At 36.8% G+C, this 23839-nt stretch overlaps 1 protein-coding gene across 3 annotated transcripts in view; it reads left to right on the top strand.

Moving 5' to 3' along the window:
• LOC127792500 (glutamate receptor 3.7) overlaps positions 1–23446 on the top strand; it is a 55543-nt gene extending 32097 nt beyond the window's left edge. Inside the window, exons 1-6 of one of the 3 annotated variants that reach the window (XM_052323001.1) lie at positions 16813–17527; positions 19372–20717; positions 21058–21335; positions 21519–21550; positions 22108–22514; positions 22759–23446. In XM_052323001.1, coding sequence (XP_052178961.1) covers positions 17281–17527; positions 19372–20717; positions 21058–21335; positions 21519–21550; positions 22108–22514; positions 22759–23190 — 2742 coding nt within the window. In that variant the 5' untranslated portion in view covers positions 16813–17280 and the 3' untranslated portion in view covers positions 23191–23446. Of the gene's footprint in view, positions 1–16812; positions 17528–19371; positions 20718–21057; positions 21336–21518; positions 21551–22107; positions 22515–22758 lie in introns of those variants that run through there. The other 2 variants (XM_052323005.1, XM_052323004.1) reach the window with 2 other exon arrangements.
• The last annotated feature ends 393 nt before the right edge of the window (positions 23447–23839 follow it).

Genomic DNA, 23839 nt, shown 5'->3' with positions numbered 1-23839 from the left:
GTGTGCAAATGGTGTGTCGGTTTTTTTTTTTTTTTTTTTTACCATTTCTTTTTGAAACAGTTATGCTGAATAGCTAAGAGAATTTTCCCCCTTTTTTTTTCTTCTTTTTTTTTTCTTTTTCTTTTTTTTCTTTTCTTTTTTTTCTCTTTAAATATGAAAATAGATAAACAGACTAATTCCCAAAATCACACCAAATAGGGTAACGAAAGAAATTGTATTACAAATGGCTCAAATGGGATAGCAAAGGAGATTAATTTAAAGAAAGAAAAATGTTTAATAAGCTCAAAATGAAAGAAATTGATCCCTCTATCATGCTTCTACAAAACGATGATACTCAGTCATCTAATTCAGAGTTTGAAACCAGTCAAACTTATCCATTATCATACTAGACATTCAAAACGAATTGATGTTTTGAAGCCATTGAAAAGATAAGATAAACAATAAAACATATTTAGAGTAAGTGTTATTTCACTCAGAATTAACGGTTATTAGGCTCAAACACTCACTTGAATAATAGTCTCCACTTCTGTTGAGAGATCATACAGTGTACTAATTAGCTAATTACTGTTACCTTTGACTTTATGACCGATAACCAATTTCTAAATTTTGAATCCCTGATGAATGCAAATTACTTATTCTAATGCATATACGTTTTCAAATAAGAAATCAATGCATTCATGTTTCGTATTGCAAACTTAACCGGCTATCAGTGCATAACTTCAAAGCTTTAGGAATAGCATTATTTAAAACACATAATTTTTTTTTAATAAGAGTAGATAAAGATAATTAATTCACACAAGACTTCAAACTAGCAATAGCAAACTCACAATTAAATATAAACAAGATGATTCATAACTAGACCTTACACCCCCTAACTTGAAGTGCAGTAATAAATTAGGGTTATTAGGAATACCTGTAACTCCACAAGTCCATAGATTTGCTGTGAACTGCTAAAACTTAAACAACAAATGAGCATACCATATATATATATTTATATTTTTACACCAAAATAAAAATTTCATACAAGTCATAAGATAAGCAAAATGCGTCTCAAGAGTACAAAAAGTACTCCTTACTCAGCCATCTTATCGAAGACTTTGCTAACAACATTCCACAGTTTTTTTTTTTTTTTTTTTTTTTTTTAAGAACACAACCAAGAAAAATCCTGCAAATTGTACAATAACTAGATGCGTCTCAAGAGTACAAAAAGTACTCCTTACTCAGCCATTTTAATAAAGAGTATTTCTCACAGTGATAAATCTAAATTAATCGGACCCCTTTGGCGCTTGTTACTAATTGCCTTAGACTAGTCTATCCGAGGCTCATGAGGATCGTACTGTGGAACATAAGCGTGTAATTTCTCTAGCAGCTTATCAATGGTGGATGCAGAAATGAGAATCTTTCTTGCTGAACGAGAAATGAACTGTTGGTCCACAGCCTGATCAAGAAAAGAGAGTAACCCATCGAAAAAATGGTTAACATTTAAAAGTCCAATGGGTTTGGTATGGAGATTACTCTTGGCCCAGGAGATTATACAAAAGATTTCTTCAAGTGTTCCAAAACCTCCTGGTAAAGCAATGAAGGCATCTGACTGATAAATCTTACAAGCCATGCGCTCAGACATAGAAGTCGTTTCTATAAGTTGACCGCGTGTAATCCCGGAAATATGTGGTTCAGCTAAAGGGATTGGCATTACACCTACCACAGATGAATTTCCAAGATGTATAGCTTGTGAAACATAACCATTCAATCCACGACTTCCCCCTCCATATACCAAATTAAATTTTTTCTCTTCTAATTTTTTACCAAGTTCGCTCGCTGCAAATGCGTAACAAATATCGCTCCCAAGTTGAGAGCCACAAAGTACACATATGGTATTGATTCGACGAACTAACTGGCCTTCCATGTTTGTTCCTTTTGTATGTCCTGAAAAGAAGTTTGGCGATCAAAAGTAGCTATACAACAATTCAACAACAAAAATCATGCGTATGTATAAGTAGTTGTGATTGTGGCTCACATCTTCCTCTGGTTTTACGTCCAGAAACGGCTTAAACACTTTCTATGAAGCGGGGATAAGCTTCCCATCCAATTTTCTTATAGATTGGCAAACAGGGTCGTTTTTAGTCAGATTCCCAAGACTATAGCGTTGGTGGTCACTTCTGAACTGGGTCCATAAAGCAAGAAGTTCTCTTTGCCCTATTCCACATGGATGTGTCTCAAGAGTCAATCGGATATCATCCAAAGACTCCTTACTCAGTCCATCCTTTATGAAACTAATTTTATCTTCTCGATTTATGGACGTAAACCCCACAGATTTACATCGTGTGTTACAGGTCCATCGAGCACATTTGTAACAACCATTCACTCTTTTCGCTCTTTTTTTCTTCGCAGAACTACTATTCCCTAAGCCTGGAAAATGCTTAAAATTAGGTGAAGTTTCACCAGCTAATCGAACTTTTGCTTCGATCAGCCAACGAATATCTTCAGGGATGTTATTACGTATCAACAACCTAAGTCTTTCACACCTAACAGCATAAATTTTTTTCAAATCATTATGCGGGAGAGATGGATAGTACTTGTGAATTTTTGAGAGATAAAGATCCATTTTTTTTTTAAAAAAAAAAATAACTATACTAAGAAGAAAGTAAAGAACTATAAACTTTACAAAAGGGATGAGAGTACCTGATCGGAGAATAACACAAAGGAGAGAAGACTGAGCTCAAGAAAGGTGGCTTGCCTTATACAGATATGGAGTCTCTTATAGAGCAATGACCATCACTATTCTACACTCGGCTCGAGACATGTCATAATTACAGGGTCAGGCTTGGCGTCTCTTTTTCAACGCTTGGTGTCTCATTTTTCAACATTTGGCAGTGTGCCTTATCCTTTATAGGGCAGTGTGATTGCACTGCCCAAGAAAAGATGGCTACCACCAGCGTCAATTCTGTCTCTCTCAATTCAAATTTTATTTTTATTTATTTATTTATTTTTTTTATTTTTTTTTCTTCTTATTCTTATTATTAATATTAATTAATTTTTTTTGATTTTTTATTATTATTATTATTATTTTTTTAAATGTTTTGTTTTAGGGGCCCAATAAAATCATACATACCACACAAGACAATATTATCGAGTCTAACAAAATTATTTGCACAATGGATCAATTTCAAATACCAATACAAATACCAATAAATCAACACCAATAAAATCAAGTAATCAAGTACACCTTACCCCCCAACTTAAATTGCGCATTGTCCTCAATCGGCAATAAAAGGATAGAAGATATGCATACCTGGTGGTCTTCAATGTATGAACTCGTATGCAAAAAATTTTATTTAGACTGCACACAGAGAAACACTATTTGAATCAAAATTAATTAAGTAATGCAGAAAATGAACAACTTATATATATACTTCTTTATTATTATTATTATTATTTTATTTTATTATTATTATTTTTTTATTTTTTTATTTATTTTTTTCAGATCTATAAACATCCATTTAACCTAAATGGAAAGGTGGTCTTTTAACGTCAGATTCCCAGACGACATGAAACTTCCTTTATTCATCAGATGATGGTGGATCATCCAAATCCACAACTCCTTCATTCTCCTCAACACTACCCTGGTATGGTTTCAACCTATGACCATTGACTGTTAGAAGCTGTCCTGACTCCGGATTTTCTATCTCAAATGCCCCATATCCTAAGATGGACTTAATTACAAAAGGGCCGACCCATCGAGACTTCAATTTTCCTGGGAATAGATGCAATCGAGAATCGTACAAGAGTACCCGTTGCCCTACCTGAAAGCTTTTTCGAATGATGTGTCGATCATGTAACTCTTTCATGCGAACCTTGGCCAATCGTGCATTTTCAAATGCTTCATTCCGAATTTACTTAAGTTCATTCAATTGGAGCTTCCTGGATAAGCCTGCTTCAGTTAGACTCTTGTTGATCTTATGAATTGCCCAATATGCTTTATGCTCAATTTCCACCGGCAGATGACAAGATTTACCGTATACTAGCCTATAGGGAGACATTCTCAAAATTGTTTTGTAAGCTGTCCTGTATGCCCAAAGAGCGTCTACTAGTCTTAAGGACCAATCCTTATGATTAGCAGCAATAGTCTTTTCCAATATGCGCTTAATCTTCCTATTGGCTAGCTCGGCTTGACCATTGGTTTGGGGATGGTATGGTGTTGCAACCTTATGCAGTACACCATATTTCTTCATTAATCCTGCCACAACTTTATTACAAAAATGAGAACCCCCATCACTGATGATTGCTCGTGGCATCCCAAATCGACTGAATATGTTTTCTTTCAAAAATTTCACGACAGTCCTATGGTCATTTGTTCTGGCCGGGATTGCTTCTACCTATTTGGACACATAGTCAACAGCAAGTAAGATGTATTCATGACCAAATGAATTGACAAATGGGCCCATAAAATCCATACCCCAACAGTCAAAAACTTCTAACACTTGGATCGGATGTAATGGCATCATGTTTCTCCTTGACAGACTTCCTAACCTTTGACATCGATCGCAATTTGAACAGAACTTGTACACATCCTTGAACAGTGTCGGCCAATAAAATCCACTCTGAAAAATTTTTGCAACTGTTTTCTTGACAGAAAAATGGCCTCCACATGCAAGAGTATGACAGAAATTGATGACACTTTGTTGCTCATGATCGGGTATGCATCTACGGATGATTTGGTCAGGACAATACTTGAAGAGGTAGGGCTCATCCCAAAAGAAGGTTCTGACTTTTCTGAAGAATTTATGCCTATCTTGCTTACTCCAATGGTCTGGGATCAGACCAGTTGCCAGGTAGTTCGCAATGTCGGCATACCAAGGGACAACAGATGATGCACGAATAACATTCACTTCAAACAGTTGCTCATCAGGGAAATTGTCATGAATTGGGTCATCAAATTGTGTGAGATCTTGACTTGGAATCCTTGACAAATGGTCAGCCACCACATTTTCTACTCCCTTCTTGTCTCTGATTTCAATGTTGAACTCTTGCAGGAGTAAGATCCATCGGAGCAGACGGGGTTTTGCATCTTGCTTTGTGAACAAATACTTCAGAGCAGCGTGATCAGTAAAAATGATCACTAGTGACCCTACGAGGTAAGATCGGAACTTGTCCAGGGCAAAGACAACTGCTAGTAACTCTTTCTCTGTAGTGGTGTAATTCTTTTGTGCCTCATTAAGAGTTTTGCTAGCATAGTATATCACATGAGGTTTCTTATCCTTCCTCTGCCCTAACACAGCTCCTACCGCGTAATCACTAGCATCGCACATAAGTTCAAACGGGAGGGACCAATCAGGGGACTGAATGATAGGTGCTGAAATGAGTGCATCTTTCAATTTATCAAAAGCATTTTGACAGGCAGGACTCCATTCAAACGGAACATCTTGGGATAACAAATGGCACAAGGGCCTTGTTATGGTGCTAAAGGAAGCAATGAATCTCCTATAAAACCCTGCATGTCCCAAAAAACTTCTGATGTCTTTCACATTCCTAGGGATGGGGAATTTTTGAATTGTTTCAATTTTTTATCTGTCTACCTCCATCCCCCTAGATGAAACGATATGCCCCAAGACTATGCCTTGTTTCACCATGAAGTGACATTTCTCCCAATTGAGTATCAGATTTGTTTCCTCACACCTTGCTAAAACTTTTTTCAGATTCTCCAAACAGGCCTCAAAGTTACTTCCATAAATAGAAAAGTCATCCATAAATACTTCAACAATCTGCTCAACCATTTCACTGAAAATGCTCATCATACACATTTGAAAGGTGGCTGGAGCATTGCATAACCCAAATGGCATGCGCCTATATGCAAATGTCCCAAATGGACATGTGAAAGTTGTCTTCTCTTGATCTTCTAGTGCAATTTCTATCTGATTGTACCCTGAGTACCCATCTAAGAAACAATAGTAGGCTTGGCCTGCTATTCTCTCCAGAACTTGATCCAAGAAAGGCAAAGGAAAATGATTTTTCCTTGTCACAGAATTGAGCTTTCTATAATCAATGCACATACGCCATCCTGTCTGGATGCGTGTGGGAATCAGTTCATTGTTCTCATTTTTTACAACAGTGACTCCAGACTTTTTGGGTACTACCTGTGTTGGACTTACCCACTTAGAATCAGAGATTGGGTAAATTATTTCAGCATCCAATAGCTTAAGCACTTCTTTTCTGACAACTTCTTTCATGTTGGGATTTAATCTCCTTTGCATTTGCCTAACTGGTTTTGCTCCTTCTTCCAAGAATATCTTATGAGTACAGATCAAAGGGCTAATACCTTACAAATCTGAAATGGTCCATCCTAATGACCTCCTGTGTGCTTTTAGAACTTCTATCAATTGTTGCTCTTGCTGAGGTGTCAAACTTGAAGAGATCACCACTGGGAATGCTTCCCCTTCTCCTAGAAAAACATACTTCAAATCACTGGGCAATGGCTTTCTCTCAGGCGTGGACTGATGGCTATCAGGAGCCATGAGCTTACTGTCCAAGTTCCTTAATGGCTCTAGACCAGGCATCCATGTAGGCTTCTCACTTTCTTTGCTTATGACTTCCATTTCTTTTATTTCTTCAAGATCTTGACTTCCTTCTTTGGATCTTCTCATGAACTCTTCAAAATAGTCATTGGTCAGTGTTTGGATCAAGTCTACCTCCTCCACTTCACTCTCAGTGTCCTGATGTTTGGCTACCCTGAAGATATTCATTTCTACAGTCATGTTCCCAAAAGATAGCTTTAACACACCATTCCTACAGTTGATGATGGCATTTGATGTGGCAAGGAATGGTCGACCTAAGATGACTGGCACAGGAGGTTGAAGCCCCTGATGCGGCTGGGTGTCCAAAACGATGAAGTCTACTGGAAAGTAGAACTTATCGATTTGTACCAGAACATCCTCCACAATTCCTCGTGGAACTTTGACTGATCGATCAGCCAGTTGAAGGGTCACTCTAGTGGGTTTAAGCTCACCTAATCCCAACTGTTGATACACACTATATGGCAACAAATTGACACTAGCTCCTAAATCCAAGAGTGCCCGATCAACCTTTTGACTTCCTATGATGCATGTAATGGTTGGACAGCCTGGGTCTTTGTATTTGGGAGGAGTTTTCAATTGGAGAATGGCGCTGACTTGTTCAGTCAAGAATGCCTTTTCATGCACATTGAAGCCAGTTGAAGGGTCACTCTAGTGGGTTTAAGCTCACCTAATCCCAACTGTTGATACACACTATATGGCAACAAATTGACACTAGCTCCTAAATCCAAGAGTGCCCGATCAACCTTTTGACTTCCTATGATGCATGTAATGGTTGGACAGCCTGGGTCTTTGTATTTGGGAGGAGTTTTCAATTGGAGAATGGCGCTGACTTGTTCAGTCAAGAATGCCTTTTCATGCACATTTGTTTTTCTTTTGACAGTGCACAGATCTTTCAAAAATTTTGCATATGAAGGTGTTTGTTTGATTGCATCCAACAGCGGGATGTTGATTCTCACTTGCTTAAACACTTCATATATATCTGCATTTTGTTGCTCTTTTTTCAAATGATTCAACCTTTGTGGAAAAGGTGGTTTGGGCCTGTATTGAATTTCTATCTCATCTTCTTTTTGTTTTTCATTTTTCTCATTTTTTTCATTTTTCTCATTTTTTTCATTTTTTTCCACGGTGGATTCATGATCTTTTGGTTCTTTTTCTTCATCAACATGTTGGTTTATCCTAGGATCAGTTGGTTTCTCAATTATTCTTCCACTTCTTAGGGCAGTCACTGCTTGCACTTGTTCATGAGTGTTGGTTTCACTATTTGAAGCTTCTACCTGGTTGGTTTGCCTAATTGGGTTAGGATTAGTTTGGGATGGAAACCTTCCGGGTTCTCTCACACTCAATGTTTGTGTTATCTTGGTCAACTGGCTCCTAATGTCTTCTATGGCTCTGTTTGTTTGGTCTTGATTTTTGACAAGCTGAGCAACCTGATTGTTGATACCTGTTTGACTTTGGATGAACTGGTGCAAGGTATCTTCCAAAGATCTTCTATGAGGAGGTTGATAAGTATTGGATGAAGAACCTTGATTTTGTTGGAAAGTGTGTTGTTGTGTAGGGAAGGGAGGTTGAGAATGATTTCCAGAATCATTTCTCCAAGAAAAATTGGGGTGATTTCTATTATTGGGATGGTATGAATTATAATTCTGATTATTCCCATAATAGGCTCCACTCTGATTTTGATTTTGTCTCCCCTCAAAATTGTGTGAATGATTGTTATTAGTCTGCCCATACAATACCTCCTTGAAAGCAGGTAGGGTAGGACATTCTTCAGTTGAATGATCTGTTGCATCACACACAACACACTTTACTTCCAATTGATTAAGAGATTGCACCTTTTTGGGTTGCATGTTTTCAACTTTCTTTGTTAAAGCAGTTAGTCTTGCATTTAAATCGTCACTCTCACTCAGTTGGTATCTCCCTCTAGGTTGTGGATTTTCTCTTGAATCAAGAGCAGATGTTGGACCAACTTCCCAGTTCCTTGTATTCTCAGCCAATGTGTCAAAGAAGTGGAAAGCTTCTTCTGGAGTCTTCTCATAGAATTCTCCATTGCACATTGTAGAAACTAGCATTTTCAATTGGGGAGTGAGTGAATCATGAAAGAAACTGACCACTCTCCATTGCTCAAAAGCATGGTGCGGACAAGTGTGAAGAAGGTCTTTAAACCTTTCCCACGCTTGAGCAAAATTCTCATTTGGTTTACAGGCAAAGTTCATGATTTGTCTTTGAAGAGTAGCAGTTCTGTTGGCAGGGAAGTATTTTTTTAAGAAAGTTGTTTGCATTTCTCTCCAAGTTCCTATAGATCTAGGTGAGAGAGTGCTTAACCATATTTTTGCCTTATCTTTCAGTGAGAATGGAAAGAGTTTTAATCTTATGACATCCTCATTTGCTGTATGGTCCATGCAAGTGCTACATACTTCCTCAAATTCTTTCATATGAGTATATGGATTTTCAGAATCCATGCCATGAAAAGTTGGCAACAATTGGATTGTGCCAGGTTTGAAGTTAAACCTATGGTGGTTGATGGGAAGAATAATACAAGAGGGGGTTGTCTGCCTAGGAGGATGAAGATACTCTCTAAGGGGTCTGATCATCTCCTGATCAATGGGATCAGGGTCACTGTGGTCACTACCACGTGCAGACATGTTGTGTGCAAGTGGTATGTTCTCATTGTGTTGAGACATGAGCGATTGATTTTCTACAGTTCTACCAGACCTAAGTATCATACACAATGAACAAACAAAAATAAAGTAAAAAGAAACAGAGTTACCGAATTTATCAGGAGATGCTTCTTCTTATATATATATTCTTTTCTCTTTGTTTTTGCCTCAATCTCCCCGGCAACGGCGCCAAAATTTGGCTGCACTCCCACCCTGCAATTAAAACACAAAACAAAACACAATAAAAATTTTATATTTTTTTCTTTATTTAGGTGAGAGGTTTATACTCGTCAGTGTACGAGTGCAGTTGTAGTCCAAATTTAAATTTATACTTTCTGGATGAATCCAGGTCGTCCACTGAGAGATTTATTTATGGCAAAATAAAAAGAATGTCACACACAAGCACACACACATTTGGACAAATTGGCAACAAGGTTTTTTATGGTTTTTTTAAACAACAGATACTAGGAAATAAATTAAGGCAGTAATTGAAATAAATACTTAAAGTGAGAATATAAAATTGGATAGTACTTGAGTTAAGACAATTTCAGTGCCAACCTGTTGATTCCCAAATTTTAGCATAAAAGATTAGCAACATTAATTTAATTTCAGATATGAGGGTTTGTTATTAAATGCAATTAAAGATAATGATAGCTCTAGTTTAAGCAATCCCCATACATGATATGCGGGATTCTAATTTAAGAAACTATCATAAATTCAATTGCAATTAATACACAAAACAACTAAATTAATCATCCAGGTTTGGGTATGATAGCGTTTCCAGTTCTAGTAACTCTCATGCATGACATGAAAGCTCTAAGTTAGGCTTACGCTCCAATCCAAACCTAGTGATTTCTCAATAATCAAAACACACTCATATTGAAGTTTAAACTAATGTTACTCATTTAAAGCGTAGCTTTCTTTGGGAATCATTGGCGTTGGACACTGTCATTGCCTTAACCCAAGATTAGATTTAGCTACTCATCTCCATTAAATTAATTGACAGGAATTTAAATGACGTAATTTAAATAACAGAATTTAAATGACAAGAATTAAAATAGCAAAAAATTAACCGTCCATTTAGGCGGTGAATAATAAAGTAATAATAAATGACATAAGAATTTAAAAGAAGAAAGAAATGAAGTAAGATCACAAGAGAAAATACTAAAGAAAATGAGAGAGAACAAAAGCAATTCTCAAAGAGAGAATTCTAAGGAAATAACTAAACTTTGATTCAAGAATAATAATCACACTTACAAATGCAATCAAGTGAGCTATTTATAGGCCACAAGATGCAATACAAACCACACAATTTCAATTATTCAATTAGACATAATTATATCTAATGGGCACTCACACACTTAAAGTTAAATGGATTTTAGCTATAATACACACCTAATATTAAATGAATTTTAGCTAAAATACATACCTAATAAAGTACTCATAAAGTTAAATGGATTTTAGCTATAATATCCACCTAATAGTTAAATGGATTTTAGCTAAAAAACACACCTAATAAAGCTCTGACATAAAAAATAAAAATAGATTTCTATAAATTGATTTTTTTAATCTTCATTAGGATTAAAAATAATCCTTGGGCCTTCTCCAAATAATATCTTCCATGGGTTGCTCAAATTGGGCCTTAATTCTTCATGGGCTTGATTTCTTCATGGGTTTGATTTCTTCATGGACTTTAATTTTTCATGGACTTGATTTTTCATGGACTTTAATTCTTCATGGGTTTGATTTCTTCATGGACTTTAATTCTTCATGGACTTGAATTCTTCATGGGCTTGAATTCTTCATGGGTTTGAATTCTTCATGCCTAAAAAAAAAATAATAATTTAATGTTATTAAAAAATTATATATTATATATATGTATTACACATGGCACATATATATTAGATTATATTATATATATATTACATGCATGCATATAATGATATATATGTATTATATATAATTTTTATATATTATTATTATTTACTTTAGAACTTCATTTCATTTATCTTTCAATTTAAACTTGCATATAACCATAAAATATATATTAATATCTAATTTAAACCATATTTAAGATCGAAAGAAGGGTATAAGTATAACATAATTTTTACAAAATTAACCACTAATCAACCGGTTCGGTTTAAAGGGGCGAAATCGAGTGGTTCGGTTTAGTGGTTCGGTTTTCTTGGCCGTTTACCCGAAGAAACCGAACTGACCGATATATTAAACGACGTTGTTTTGCGTCAATCCCCCCCCCCCCAACCCAGCCTTTAGTCGGTTCATCCGCGCGGCCAATACCCTAACCCAATTTCAGAGAGGCAAGAGCTAGAGAGCGAAACCCTAACCCTAACCATTTCGATCCCCGATCGTCGTCGACGCGTCCTCGTTGCCGTCGTCCGTCACCCTCGGTAGTCGATTCCTTCGTTGCCTCCGTTGTCTCGGACTCCTGGCCCGTCCGTCGCCTCGCACAGCCACAGCCATAGGTGAGTATCACCCATTTTGTGGACAAAAAATAAAATTAGTTAATAGAAAAATTTTAAATTTTTATTGTGATGATTCATTTTAATACTATTTCTATTCTATTTCTATTCTATTTCTCATTTTAATAGTTTTCTTTTGAACATAGTCAAATGGATCTTTAAGGCTTGAGTTGTTCAAAGTCATACTTAAAAAATGCATGAGAAATAACATATAATATACATTTTCACTCATAAAATAAAAACATATATTTTTCAAAATCATGTACAAAACCGAAACATATCTTCTCATGGGTTTCTATGGATACTAGTGTTGGTATTATTTAAACCCCACTAAGGTTATCCTTCCAAGGCCATTCAAATAATAGTAATGACAACATTACTATTATTTGAAATAGACTAATTTTGATAATATTATTTATTGTAATGTAACAGGGAGTATAAGTGTTATTACACTGGTACTTCATTCGAAATGGCAACCTCAACGTCCTCTTCTTGCAATGTACGTAAAGTCATACTAATATTGCTATATGGTTTTTTAGTAATTGATTCTTGTTTTTATGTGTTGGGTTTCCTAATTTATGTACATAGATGTTATTTCTAACTATAGTCTTTAGTATTTAAAAATATTTAAAATAAATTAAAATTACTCTTTAGTCTTTAAATACATTTAAATTAAATTTACAATTGTCAATTGTATTAAATTATTAATAATCTAATTTTAGATGGAAAGAGAAGAAGACATGACTCACACCACAAATATCCCTAGTGTGGATAGTTCAAGACCTGCACCAATAGCACCAACTCAAGATAGTCAACTAGAAAATGATAGAGGTGCAACATCACTTGGGAAGGCAAAGAGAAAACCAATAAGAGCTAGGTCAGAGGTTTGGGATCATTTTACCAAGTTTACAAATTCAGAGGATGAGATAAAAGGGAGATGCAACTATTGTTCTAAGGAGTTCCACTGTGATCCCAAAAAAAATGGGACTACAGCTTTAAGGAATCATATGGAAAATTGTAAGAAACACCCTCATGTTGTAGAATCTCGTCAAATGGAATTACAATTTCAATCAACTGCAATAGGGGGTGAGAGAGAGGGTGGTGATAATGTTGCTAAAGTGGTTAATTGGAAATTTGATCAAGTGCTCGCAAGAAAGGCTTTAGGTCATATGCTGGTAGTAGATGAGCTACCTTTCAAGTTTGTTGAGTGTGAGGGGTTTAAACACTTTGTGAATGTTATTTGTCCAAAATTTTGGTTTCCTTCACGTTGGACTATGGCGCGTGATTGTTTTGAGTTATTCAATGAAGAGAGGTTGAACATGATGAATGAGTTAAAAAATTCTTGTCAAAGAGTTTGTTTAACCACTGATACTTGGACTTCAATTCAAATGATGAATTATATGTGCTTGACAGCGCACTATATTGACAATACTTGGAATTTGAAGAAAAAAATCATAAACTTTTGTCTAATTTCTAGTCATAAGGGTGATGCCATTGCTATGGCAATTGAGAAATGTCTCATGGGATGGGAACTTGATAGAGTTTTTACTTTGACCATGGATAATGCTAGTTCAAATGATGTTGCTGTGGCTAATTTCAAGAAAAAAATGGCAAAATGGGATACTAGCATTATGAATGGACAACATTTGCATATGAGGTGTGTGGCTCACATTATAAATCTGGTTGTACAAAATGGGTTGAAAGACTTAAATGAATCGGTAACAAGAGTTAGGAATGCAGTTAGATATGTTAGACAATCCCCTACAAGATTGAGAAAATTCAAAGAATGTGCTGAAATTGAAAAAATTGAATGTAAGGGCTTGTTATCGCTGGATGTTACAACTAGATGGAACTCCACCTACTTGATGTTAGAGACCGCTCAAAAGTTTGAGAGAGCTTTTGAGAGATTTGATGAAGAAGATCGTTATTTTAAACTTGATCTTTGTACAAGTAATTGGAATACTGATTTGAACCAAGTTATTACTATAGATGGGAGACCAAAGGCAGATGATTGGAATAAGGTCAGACTTTTTGTCAAAGTCTTGAAACATTTTTATGAGCTAACTTTGCGAGTATCTGGTTCATTATATGTCACCTCCAACACATTTTTTCATGAGCTTAGTAAGATGCATTGTCTTTTATAGGGGTGGTTGGAGAGTGATGATTTTGAAATGGTGGAAATGGCGATAAAAATGAAAGAAAAGTTTGATAAATATTGGGGGGATCTGCATAAAACAAATCACCTAATTTATATTGCTGTTGTGCTTGATCCGAGGTACAAGTTAGAATATATGGAATATGTACTGAAAGAGATGTATCAGGGTGAGAGAGGAGTTGGTGTAGTTTTATTATTAAAAAATTCCCTACATGCTTTATATGAGGAATATAAGAAAAAGTTGGGACCTCGAGATGATGCTAGAGAGTCAACTGAAGTGTCTACTCCAACTATTGTGGTGGATGATGAGGACGACTTTGAAAACCCATTTTTTTCTTGTTTCAAAAAACATAAGTGTGGCGGTGGTAGTGGACCTACAGTTGTGCCTTCGGAATTGGATAAGTATTTTAGTGAAGTGTGTGAGCCTCCAACTAAAGAATTTGACATTTTGAAATGCTGGAAAGCAAATTGTCATAGGTTTCCTATTCTGTCTTCGATGGCTCGAGATATATTGGCAATTCCAGTTTCTACTGTTGCGTCTGAGTCTGCATTCAGTACTGGGGGTCGAGTACTTGATCCATTTATGAGCTCTCTATCTCCTAAAGTGGTTGAAAGCTTGATTTGTACGCAAGATTGGCTTCGGTCATTTACCACCCCAATAAGTGTTGAAGAAGATTTGGAGCATGCTCAACAACTTGAAGAAGGTAAAACTTGTTAAATTTACTTAGTTTTACTCTCTTTTAAATTTACTCAAGAGTTAGTTCAATACATACATGGTACTTTGATATTAACTAATTCATTTTACATATTATTTTTAGAATTGTCAAAGGTTATCATAAGTAACAGCTTAACGTCCAATATGGAATGCTGATTTGAACCAAGTGATTTTGAATATCTCGTGCATTTGTAAGTATATATGTTTTATACTTTCTAATTGTATATATTTTATATTTGCTTTGAACAAAATTTCTTCATGGACTAACAACATATATTGGCTCCACTTTTTTTGTAGGTTAGATGCAGGGAGAGGGAGGTGGGTATTACACACATGGATAAAGGTCAAAATCTGTACTCAAAAGTAAGTACATATTTTTTTTATCAACTTCACTACTTGTAATCAATTTTGGAAGGGGCATATCAAAATGCTTGTAGAGTTGTAGTTGAGTGTGATTTTGTTATATAAATGCCCTTAGTTTCCAGCAAATTCATGTTGAGGACAACACAAAAATGAAGATTTGTTTGTTTAGATGTTTATATAAATGGATTTTATGTTTATATGTTAATGTTCTTTCTTTTTGTTTAGATTTGTGTTGGTTTAACTTTTGGTCTTTCTCGTTGCATGTTTATATGTTTATATCATGTTGCAAGTAAACTAGTATTGGTTTTTACAAGTTCCTAGTTTTGGAATATAAGACTCATTTTTGTCTTCAAGAGGTCCCAATTAATACCTCTTTGACTTACAGTTAGCTTATATATTCACAATAAGATTTTTATTGTCTTTCCACAATCAGTACTTATATTCATAATTAGATAAACATTAAATTTTTTTTTATATATTAGGAAGTCATTGTTTCCATTTCCTCATGAAAGTTGGGTTGATGAGAATGTTAATTAGACAAGATGGGTTGATGAGAATGTTAATGTTAGTGAGTTAGGTTACAGACTTTAGTGGTAATTAATTAATTTTGGGGGGTGAAGGACCTGCTGGTTGCATTTCTATTTCTATTTCTACTTCTATTTCGATGAAGCCCCCCCATACCTAACTAATGAATTAGTTGTTTACGACACGGGATTAATTCATTCAATCTGGCCGTTGCTTAATTGCAAATATTAATGAAGGCTGTGTTGAGATTACCTAATTTTTAGTTAATTAGTTGATTCTGGTAGGGTTAGTTTCTGTTGTTATTTCTGTTTAACTGATTAGTTAAGTTGTTACTGTTTCTGTTATTTGCATCCTATTCTGTTTTCTCGAACTCAATATAAAAGCGAGACATGGGTATGTACTTAAAAATTGCTAGTGATGTTGTCTTGAAACAACTTTGACAAAGGAGCTACTATCTGATGTTTTTTCAAAATTACAATTGCAGGCATCTGCAGTGACTTTACTAACCAGGCTGGGCTTGGCATGCTTGAATAAAGTTCTTGATGAAGAGGGTTGAAAGATTCTATTTTCAGAATTCTCCAAGATCATGCAACAAGTACAACTTATACATGTGTTCTTGGTTTAGTTTAATTTGCCAATTCTGTTTCTGTGTCCAACATGCCTATCAATTCTCTTGCTCTCTCCCTCCCGTTTGATCATTAAAACATCCAACTGTTAATTTCCATGATGGCGATTTGCCTATTTCACTACAGGGGTAACTTACATCACTATGTGATATATTGACATGTAATGGATTGGCTGCATTTTTTTTTCCTCAGGTTTCGAAACTAATTTGAATTAGTTGGAGTTGTTTTATTTTCCCTCAATTTACCAAGCTGAATGCAACTTGGTGCTTTGATCTATCGGTTATTTTGTGTATTATCAGTTCGATTTTTTGGTTATGTCGGTTTTGTGTATAATCGGTTCAGTTTTTTTGATTTTTTTGTGTATAATCGGTTCGGTTTTTCGGTTCGATTAACTTAAATTTAGTGTCGGTTTGTTCGGGTTCGGTTAAATCGGTTAGTATAGTATTTCGGTTCGGTTCGGTTCGATTTTATACTTTAAAACGGTTCGATACGATTCGTTAGAAAATAGTCGATTCGGTTCGGTTAAACCGAATGATCACCCCTATTCAAAAGTCCAAAATGCCAAAATGCCACGATTTATGGGTGCCATTGATATCTTTATTTTCAGAAGAAGAGTAAAACCAATGATTGGGGTAGCTGCCTTACAATGCAATGACAGTGAAAGATGCTGTATATGACCCCATGAAACGCAGATGTGTCTCATCGCAGTGAAACTACTTCTGAACTCTCTCTCTCTCTCTCTCTCTCTCTCTCTCTCTCTCTCTATGTTTCAGCTCATACAATTTACTTGCGTTTTGATTTTCTTGTCTCTCTCTCCCTCTCTCTCTCAAGATGATAATCTGATTTTTTTTTTTCTATGGAAATGGCTTCAATGAAACGGCAACCCATTAGTGCTCGAATTTCTCCACGTTGTTGTATCCTTTTCCCTGCATTAATTTCCTCGCCCAGGACAGAAAACTTTCGTCCCCATCATGCTGTTCTGGCTGCTTGACTTTTCATCGCACTCTCACACTGTTCCTCTTCGGCGACGGCAATGTTTTCCTGGAAAATCCCCAACCCACAGATGAAACCCGCCATTCTCTCTGGTTCTCAAATACTCTCCCTGCTCTGTATATTTTGTGGGTAAGATCAAAAGCCCTACAGAAAAGACAAGCTTTGGATGTGTTTTCTCTGTTTCAGGCTCGACCATGAAGATCACGCCACTTTCCCTTTTGGTGCTGATCCTTCTTGGTCACTCCGTGTGCTGTCAAAGGCCTGCAGTTGTAAATGTCGGCGCGATTTTCAGTTTCGATACTGTGATTGGGAGAGTTGCCAAGGCGGCCATGGAAGCCGCGGCCTCTAATATCAACGAGGAGCCGAGCATTCTCAATGGTACTAAGCTCAATCTGATCGTGGAGGATGCAAATTGCAGCGTTTTCATGGGGGCAATTAGAGGTAGCTTCATTTTTCTTTGTGAACTCGCATCCACTGTCATTGGGGTGTGCATTTGGTGAACTCACTAAACACATCTATTCACCTGGAAATCATGCACACCAAGTATGTATACAGATATCTGTGTGGGTTCGGCCCTAGAGAAGTTTGAATTCAGTGATAAAAGATATCATTATTGCCTGTTACAACCAGACCAACTCGGGGGTTCTTTGTGAATCACCTTTCATCACGTATTATTTTTCATTTTTTTCAACTCTGGAGAAATTTGTCTACTAAAATCATGGGTGTGGTTCCGTTGGTTTTCACTGTAAAAGCACATGTTTTGCATTGTTCAGAATTGTGGAGAAGTCGTGAGGAAAGTGAAGAATTAGATTGCTTGCTGGAGTTTCTTTTCTGATATTTGTGTGAATAAAATCGGTGATAGTAAGGAGCTGGCTTACATAATTAAATTAAAGTTTGTTGATTTTTATTTTGTCTCCTTGTGTATCATCTTAAAGGTTGGTTATCAGGAGTGCTTGAGTCCTAGTGACCATGGTTAGATGGTATTATTTTATAATACTTCCCAAATTAAAATCCAGTGCAGTTCACATACATAACCAAAGATCTTAAATTCATGTAGTCGATCTCGCTAGTGGAATTAGCACGTTGTCTTTGATTTTATGAATTAAACTTTGACCTCTTAGGAGGTTAGTGTTTTCTTGTTGAACATATTCTATGATGGTGAATGAGGTTTGTATGAGATTGTATCCATATACATGAGGGTAGCTTGCAGTAGTAAACCAACCACCCTTTGTGTATTTGTCAACTAAGTAAATCCCCCTGACGTTAAGTGATCCGCAATGTTCAAGATGAAACCAACTACCCCACTTTAACGACAGGAGGGAAAATTCCGAATCCATCCATCATTAGATCTTCCATTGACAGAAAAGTTTATCAATTTGCTTTCTTTCTCCACCAAGGCAAAATCCAAATCTTGAAACGATTTTCCAGAAAGTTAGGAAAACTGTGGCAAGTGTAACACCAATTATGGTTATAGCATTATTGGATTAGCTGGTCATTGGGAAGCATATTTCACTCCTTCAACATCCAAGAAATGTTCACTCGTGTAATCTATTGCTATCAAAGATCCTGAAATTGCGTCAGGCAATAGATTTTGGATTTTGACTGAACCTCAATATGTATATCCTGAAAGGGGTTGATGAAGCTACTTTGTTATCATAAATAACGCGTCCACAAATGATATGGAATATAAGAAGTAAAATTTCTTATAATCCTGGTCTTAGCATCAGGTTGTCTTCATTAACCTCAAGTAAAATTTCCTATATTTATTTTTTAAGAAAAAAACTTCTGATTTTCTGTCTGGTTGTGATTGATGATTGTGTAAAATTTCCTAATGTTGAAAGCTTCCTCCAATCTAAGGCATCGCTAATGAACGAAATTCCCAGCTGCCTCACCATTTTTTCTCATTACAAAAAGATAGGTGCTTCAACCATTTTCTAATACATACTTCCACGTAATTAAGACTTTGCTAACGACATAACAATGGATGCTTTCTATTTCAGCTTCATCCGTGCTACCTTTTATGGTTACCAAAACCAGTGCCAAGCTAAAAGAAACCAGTACAGAACACTGTTATCTCTTAAGTTCATTGAGACACCCAAAGCAATGAACCAGTTATATTGATGAAAATCTAATTCTGCATCAATTTTTCTTTGGCCAAACCAATTTCATTTTTGGGTTATATGCTTAATCTGTTCACTTTGCAAGTCTGAAATATGTGCCTGGGTGCTGGATTTTTGTTTCTCATATCCACAATTTCAATTACCTTATTGTCTTTTCTTTTTCAGCATTGCAGGTGATTGGGAGAGAAGTAGTGGCAATAATTGGCCCACAGTCTTCTTCCATAGCTCATGTGATTTCTGAGATTGCCAACAATCTGCAACTCCCTCTTGTCTCTTATGCTGCCTCTGATCCCACTCTGTCAGCCTTGCAGTTCCCCTACTTTTTCCGAACTATACAAAGCGATTCCTACCAAATGGCAGCCATGGCCGATTTGATTCACTTTTATGAGTGGAAAGAGGTCATTGCCATCTATGTGGATAATGAGTACGGAAGGAATGGAATTTCTGCATTAGGTCATGAGCTTGGGAAGAAAATGTTAAAAATTTCCTTCAAATTTCCGTTGCCTACTGATTATGATACCGACAGTATAACAGGTGTGCTGAATAAATTGAAATTGCTTGGAACCCGTGTTTATGTTGTCCATGTCAATCCAGACCCAAAATTGAGAATCTTTAACCTTGCCCAAAAACTTGACATGATGGCTAGAAACTATGTGTGGCTTGCAACGGATTGGCTTTCTGCTACACTAGATACACTCTCCCCAGAGAATCAAACTTCATTGACAATCCTTGAAGGTGTAGTTGGGTTCCGTCAACATGTCCCACAAACCACTCAGGAAAAGGCCTTTGTGTCTCGATGGAGAAAGATGCAGCAGGATGGGAAAGTAAATTCTGAATTGAATGTTTATGGACTTTACGCATATGATACAGTATGGGCAGTTGCGTATGCAATTGATAAATTTCTGAATGCGCACAACAACATAAGATTTTCTTTGAGTAGCAAGCTACAAGATGCAAAGGGATCTAATATACAGCTTGGAAATCTCAAAGTTTTTGATGGCGGCAAACTTCTAGTCAAGATATTACAGGACACGAGCTTTACAGGTTTGACAGGCCAATTTCAATTCAATCCCGATCGGAACCTTGTGAGCAGCGCTTATGATGTTATTAACATTGCGCGGATGGCAATTCGTACGGTAGGTTATTGGTCCAATTATTCAGGTCTCTCTATTTCTCCACCTGAAACTTTTAAAGGAGAAGAAATTACCAAATCCTCTTTAGATTGGAAACTTGACGGTGTTACATGGCCTGGCGGGATAACAGAAAGGCCACGTGGATGGGTGGTTTCAGACAATGGAAGGCCGTTTCGAATTGCGGCGCCAAATAGAGCCAGTTTCGTTGAATTTGTGACAGAGATACACGGCAGCCACAGCATGCATGGTTACTGCATTGATGTGTTTAATGAAGCCCGAAAGCTAGTTCCATATGATATCCCTTACAGATTTGAGCCATTTGGGGATGGTCGGCGCAATCCCGATTATAACGAACTTATGAGGAAGGTTGCAGATGATGTAAGTAAAACCTGCTGGTTTCCGTTAACAAAAAACATATTTGGGTTAAGAGTAAGACAGTCAAACAACGGATGATCTATGTCACTGTTACCTTTTGGTTTTATCTTGTAATTTTTTTGCCTGGTCAGATACGTAAACCAAATGTTAGGGAGCTGTCATGTACCTTCTGTTTTAGAGGATAAATAGCATACTTCTGCTAGATTCTAATTGAAGTGAACTTGTCAGGTCCGAAGGCTTTAACTCTGTTGCTGTCTTTTTCTTTTTAGTTAGAACTCTTTTACTGTTATTGGGCCGATTTTGTTATTGGTTTTTGTGCCCTCATTATAATTTAGAATATCAGGTGTTTGATGCGGCTGTTGGAGACATTGCAATTGTGACGAACCGCACAAGGATTGTTGATTTTACCCAGCCTTTTATTGCCACAGGTCTAGTCATAGTGGCTCCCGTCAGCAGGTCAAAGTCAGGCGCATGGGTGTTTCTCAAACCATTCACAGTAGAGATGTGGTCTGTCACTGCAGCTGCCTTTGTGGTAATTGCAGTGGTTATCTGGATTCTTGAGCATCGTGTCAACGATGATTTCCGGGGTTCTCCTAGGAGGCAGCTCATAACAATGTTCATGTAAGCATCATTGATATTTGAAAGCTCATTTCTGTTTCCATATTGTTTCTATTAAAATGTCTACATTTAGGGGTGCTACTACCTTCAACTGTACTTCTGATTATGTTTAATACTTCAGCGCAGTCTCTATAGACAACATGTCACCCCTGAATAACTTGATTGCCCTGCATTCTATTTGTGCAGGTTCAGCTTCTCAACTCTATTCAAGGCAAATCGTAAGATCATATTTTCACTTCTTTCCTGATTATTTGCTTTTTATCTGCTATGTCTGAACAAAAATAAAAAGAAGCGTGCACTTACAATAATGAGCAAAGATTAGTTGAGCTTAAGGAAACCTTTCTTTTCCTTTGTCTTTGTTCCTGAAGCATTTTATTGAGCTTAAAGCAAAGTTTTCCCAGCATTAGGAAAATCACTTAGTTATCTAACTTTTTTAGCAATGAAAATTAAATTTCAACTCAAATTGATCGCTGCAGTTCCAGTTGAAACCTCTCGTGATCGTTTCTCCACCACCAGAATTTGTTAAGCAGAGAAATCTTTCGTCAAGAAAATTTTATCTTGTGATAACTGCTTCGGTTTTTCACATTTGCTTTCTGTATTTATGATCTTCCTGCATACTCTTCACTAAAATTTCTCATTCCTTTGAATAAAAATTTTAGATTCCCTAAACGATTAATCAAGTAACAGATGTCTACTTATTGTCCTGTCACCATTAGGATCTATGGCATTTCAGACCAAAATCTAAGCAGTTTCTTTTACTAACTTGATTTCACAGAAGAACAGACGATAAGCACACTTGGAAGGATGGTAATGGTGGTCTGGCTTTTCCTTTTGTTGGTGATCACATCAAGTTACACAGCAAACCTGACTTCAATCCTTACAGTCCAGCGGCTTTCATCATCCATCACAGGAATTGACAGCCTAATTGCCGGAAGCTGGCCTATTGGCTATCAAGTGGGCTCATTTGCTTATAGCTATTTAACGGAGAGTCTTAACATACCTGGATCCAGACTCATTTCTCTTGGCTCCCCTGAAGAATACGAGAAAGCACTTCGGCTGGGACCAAGCAGAGGAGGAGTGGCAGCTATTGTGGATGAACTTCCATATGTCGAATTATTTCTGTCAAATCAGACGGATTATGGTATTGTCGGGCAGCCATTCACAAAGAGTGGGTGGGGATTTGTAAGTATTCTCGTTTGTAATTAGATTAAGCAGATGCACATTTACATGAATTCTTTCACACAATTAACTATCCGAAGTCGCTTTGTGGAGCATTTAGTTTAGATTATACGCCATTCATTCATCGGTAAACAAATGTACATTGCATTACATCAACTAATTGATGTTCGTCGTTGAGGTTCTCTCCTTATGTTTAGAAGGCGAAAAAGAACAGATTTCATGGCTTCCTGTAATGCAATATAACCAGGTTTTTCAGAAAGACTCTCCGCTAGCTGTTGACATGTCCACGACGATCCTCAAGCTTGCTGAGACCGGAAAACTTCAGAAGCTACACGAGAAGTGGTTCTGCAAGCATGGTTGTGCATCGGAGAAGGGAAGAAGGCCTGATCGCAATGAGCTCCACTTCAGCAGCTTCCGGGCTCTTTTCCTTCTATGTGGTGGCTTCACTCTTGCTGCCCTGCTAGTGTTTTTCATCCGAACTGTTCGCCAGTACATGCGATACACCAGGAAGAAGCAGATGGGGCCCTCTACCCCCTCGTCCTCTGCGCGATCAAGTGCCCGCTTTTCAGTTGTCATTCATAACTTCTTCGAGTTCATTGACGAGAAGGAAGAAGCCATCAAGAAGATATTTACTCAACACGACGATGTTCAACCTCAGACAAGTGGATCAGGAATTTGAAGGCACTCACAAAGAATGTCCAATCGCGATTAATATGTGTTGGAGATTGATTCGAATTTGTTATCCTTAATGTTTGGTCTCAGTCCACGTCTGGCAAACAGATTTTGATCAAGTCTTGCAGCAGATTTTTAGTTCCTTGATTTTCTATTTTCAATTATTAAATAATATCCTAGTTAGTCTGCTATTATTAAGTCTTTCTGTTACTTTGTAGGTCTATTTAAAAGGCTCTTTCATGCTTTAATAAATTATTGTTCTGCCTACAAAAATTATTATTCTTTGTCCACTGCTTATTTAATTTCTGCATTCTTCCAATTCTCAACATGGTACCAGAGCCTTAGATCCTTGAGGGTTTGTGAGGTTGAGTGAACAAAACCCATGGCTGCTAGCAATTCATCAACATTTTCACCTCCAATTTTCAATGGTGAAAATTACCAAGCTTGGTCTGTCAAGATGAAAGCTCATTTAAGAGGTCTTGGCTTGTGGCATTGGGTTGAAGCTGAAAGGCTATTACCACCTCTGGGAAATAATCCAACGCTCAACCAAATAAGGGCTCATGCAGAAGAAGAAGCAAAAGCTCCAAGAGCTTTATCTATAATTTTTGCTGTTGTCTCAAAAACAACTTTCACAAAGATTATGACTTGTGAAACAG

The sequence above is a fragment of the Diospyros lotus genome, chromosome 15 (genome assembly GCF_014633365.1).
Source record: "Diospyros lotus cultivar Yz01 chromosome 15, ASM1463336v1, whole genome shotgun sequence".
NCBI classification, from domain to species: Eukaryota; Viridiplantae; Streptophyta; class Magnoliopsida; order Ericales; family Ebenaceae; genus Diospyros; species Diospyros lotus.
This window is presented reverse-complemented; position numbering and strand designations above follow the sequence as displayed.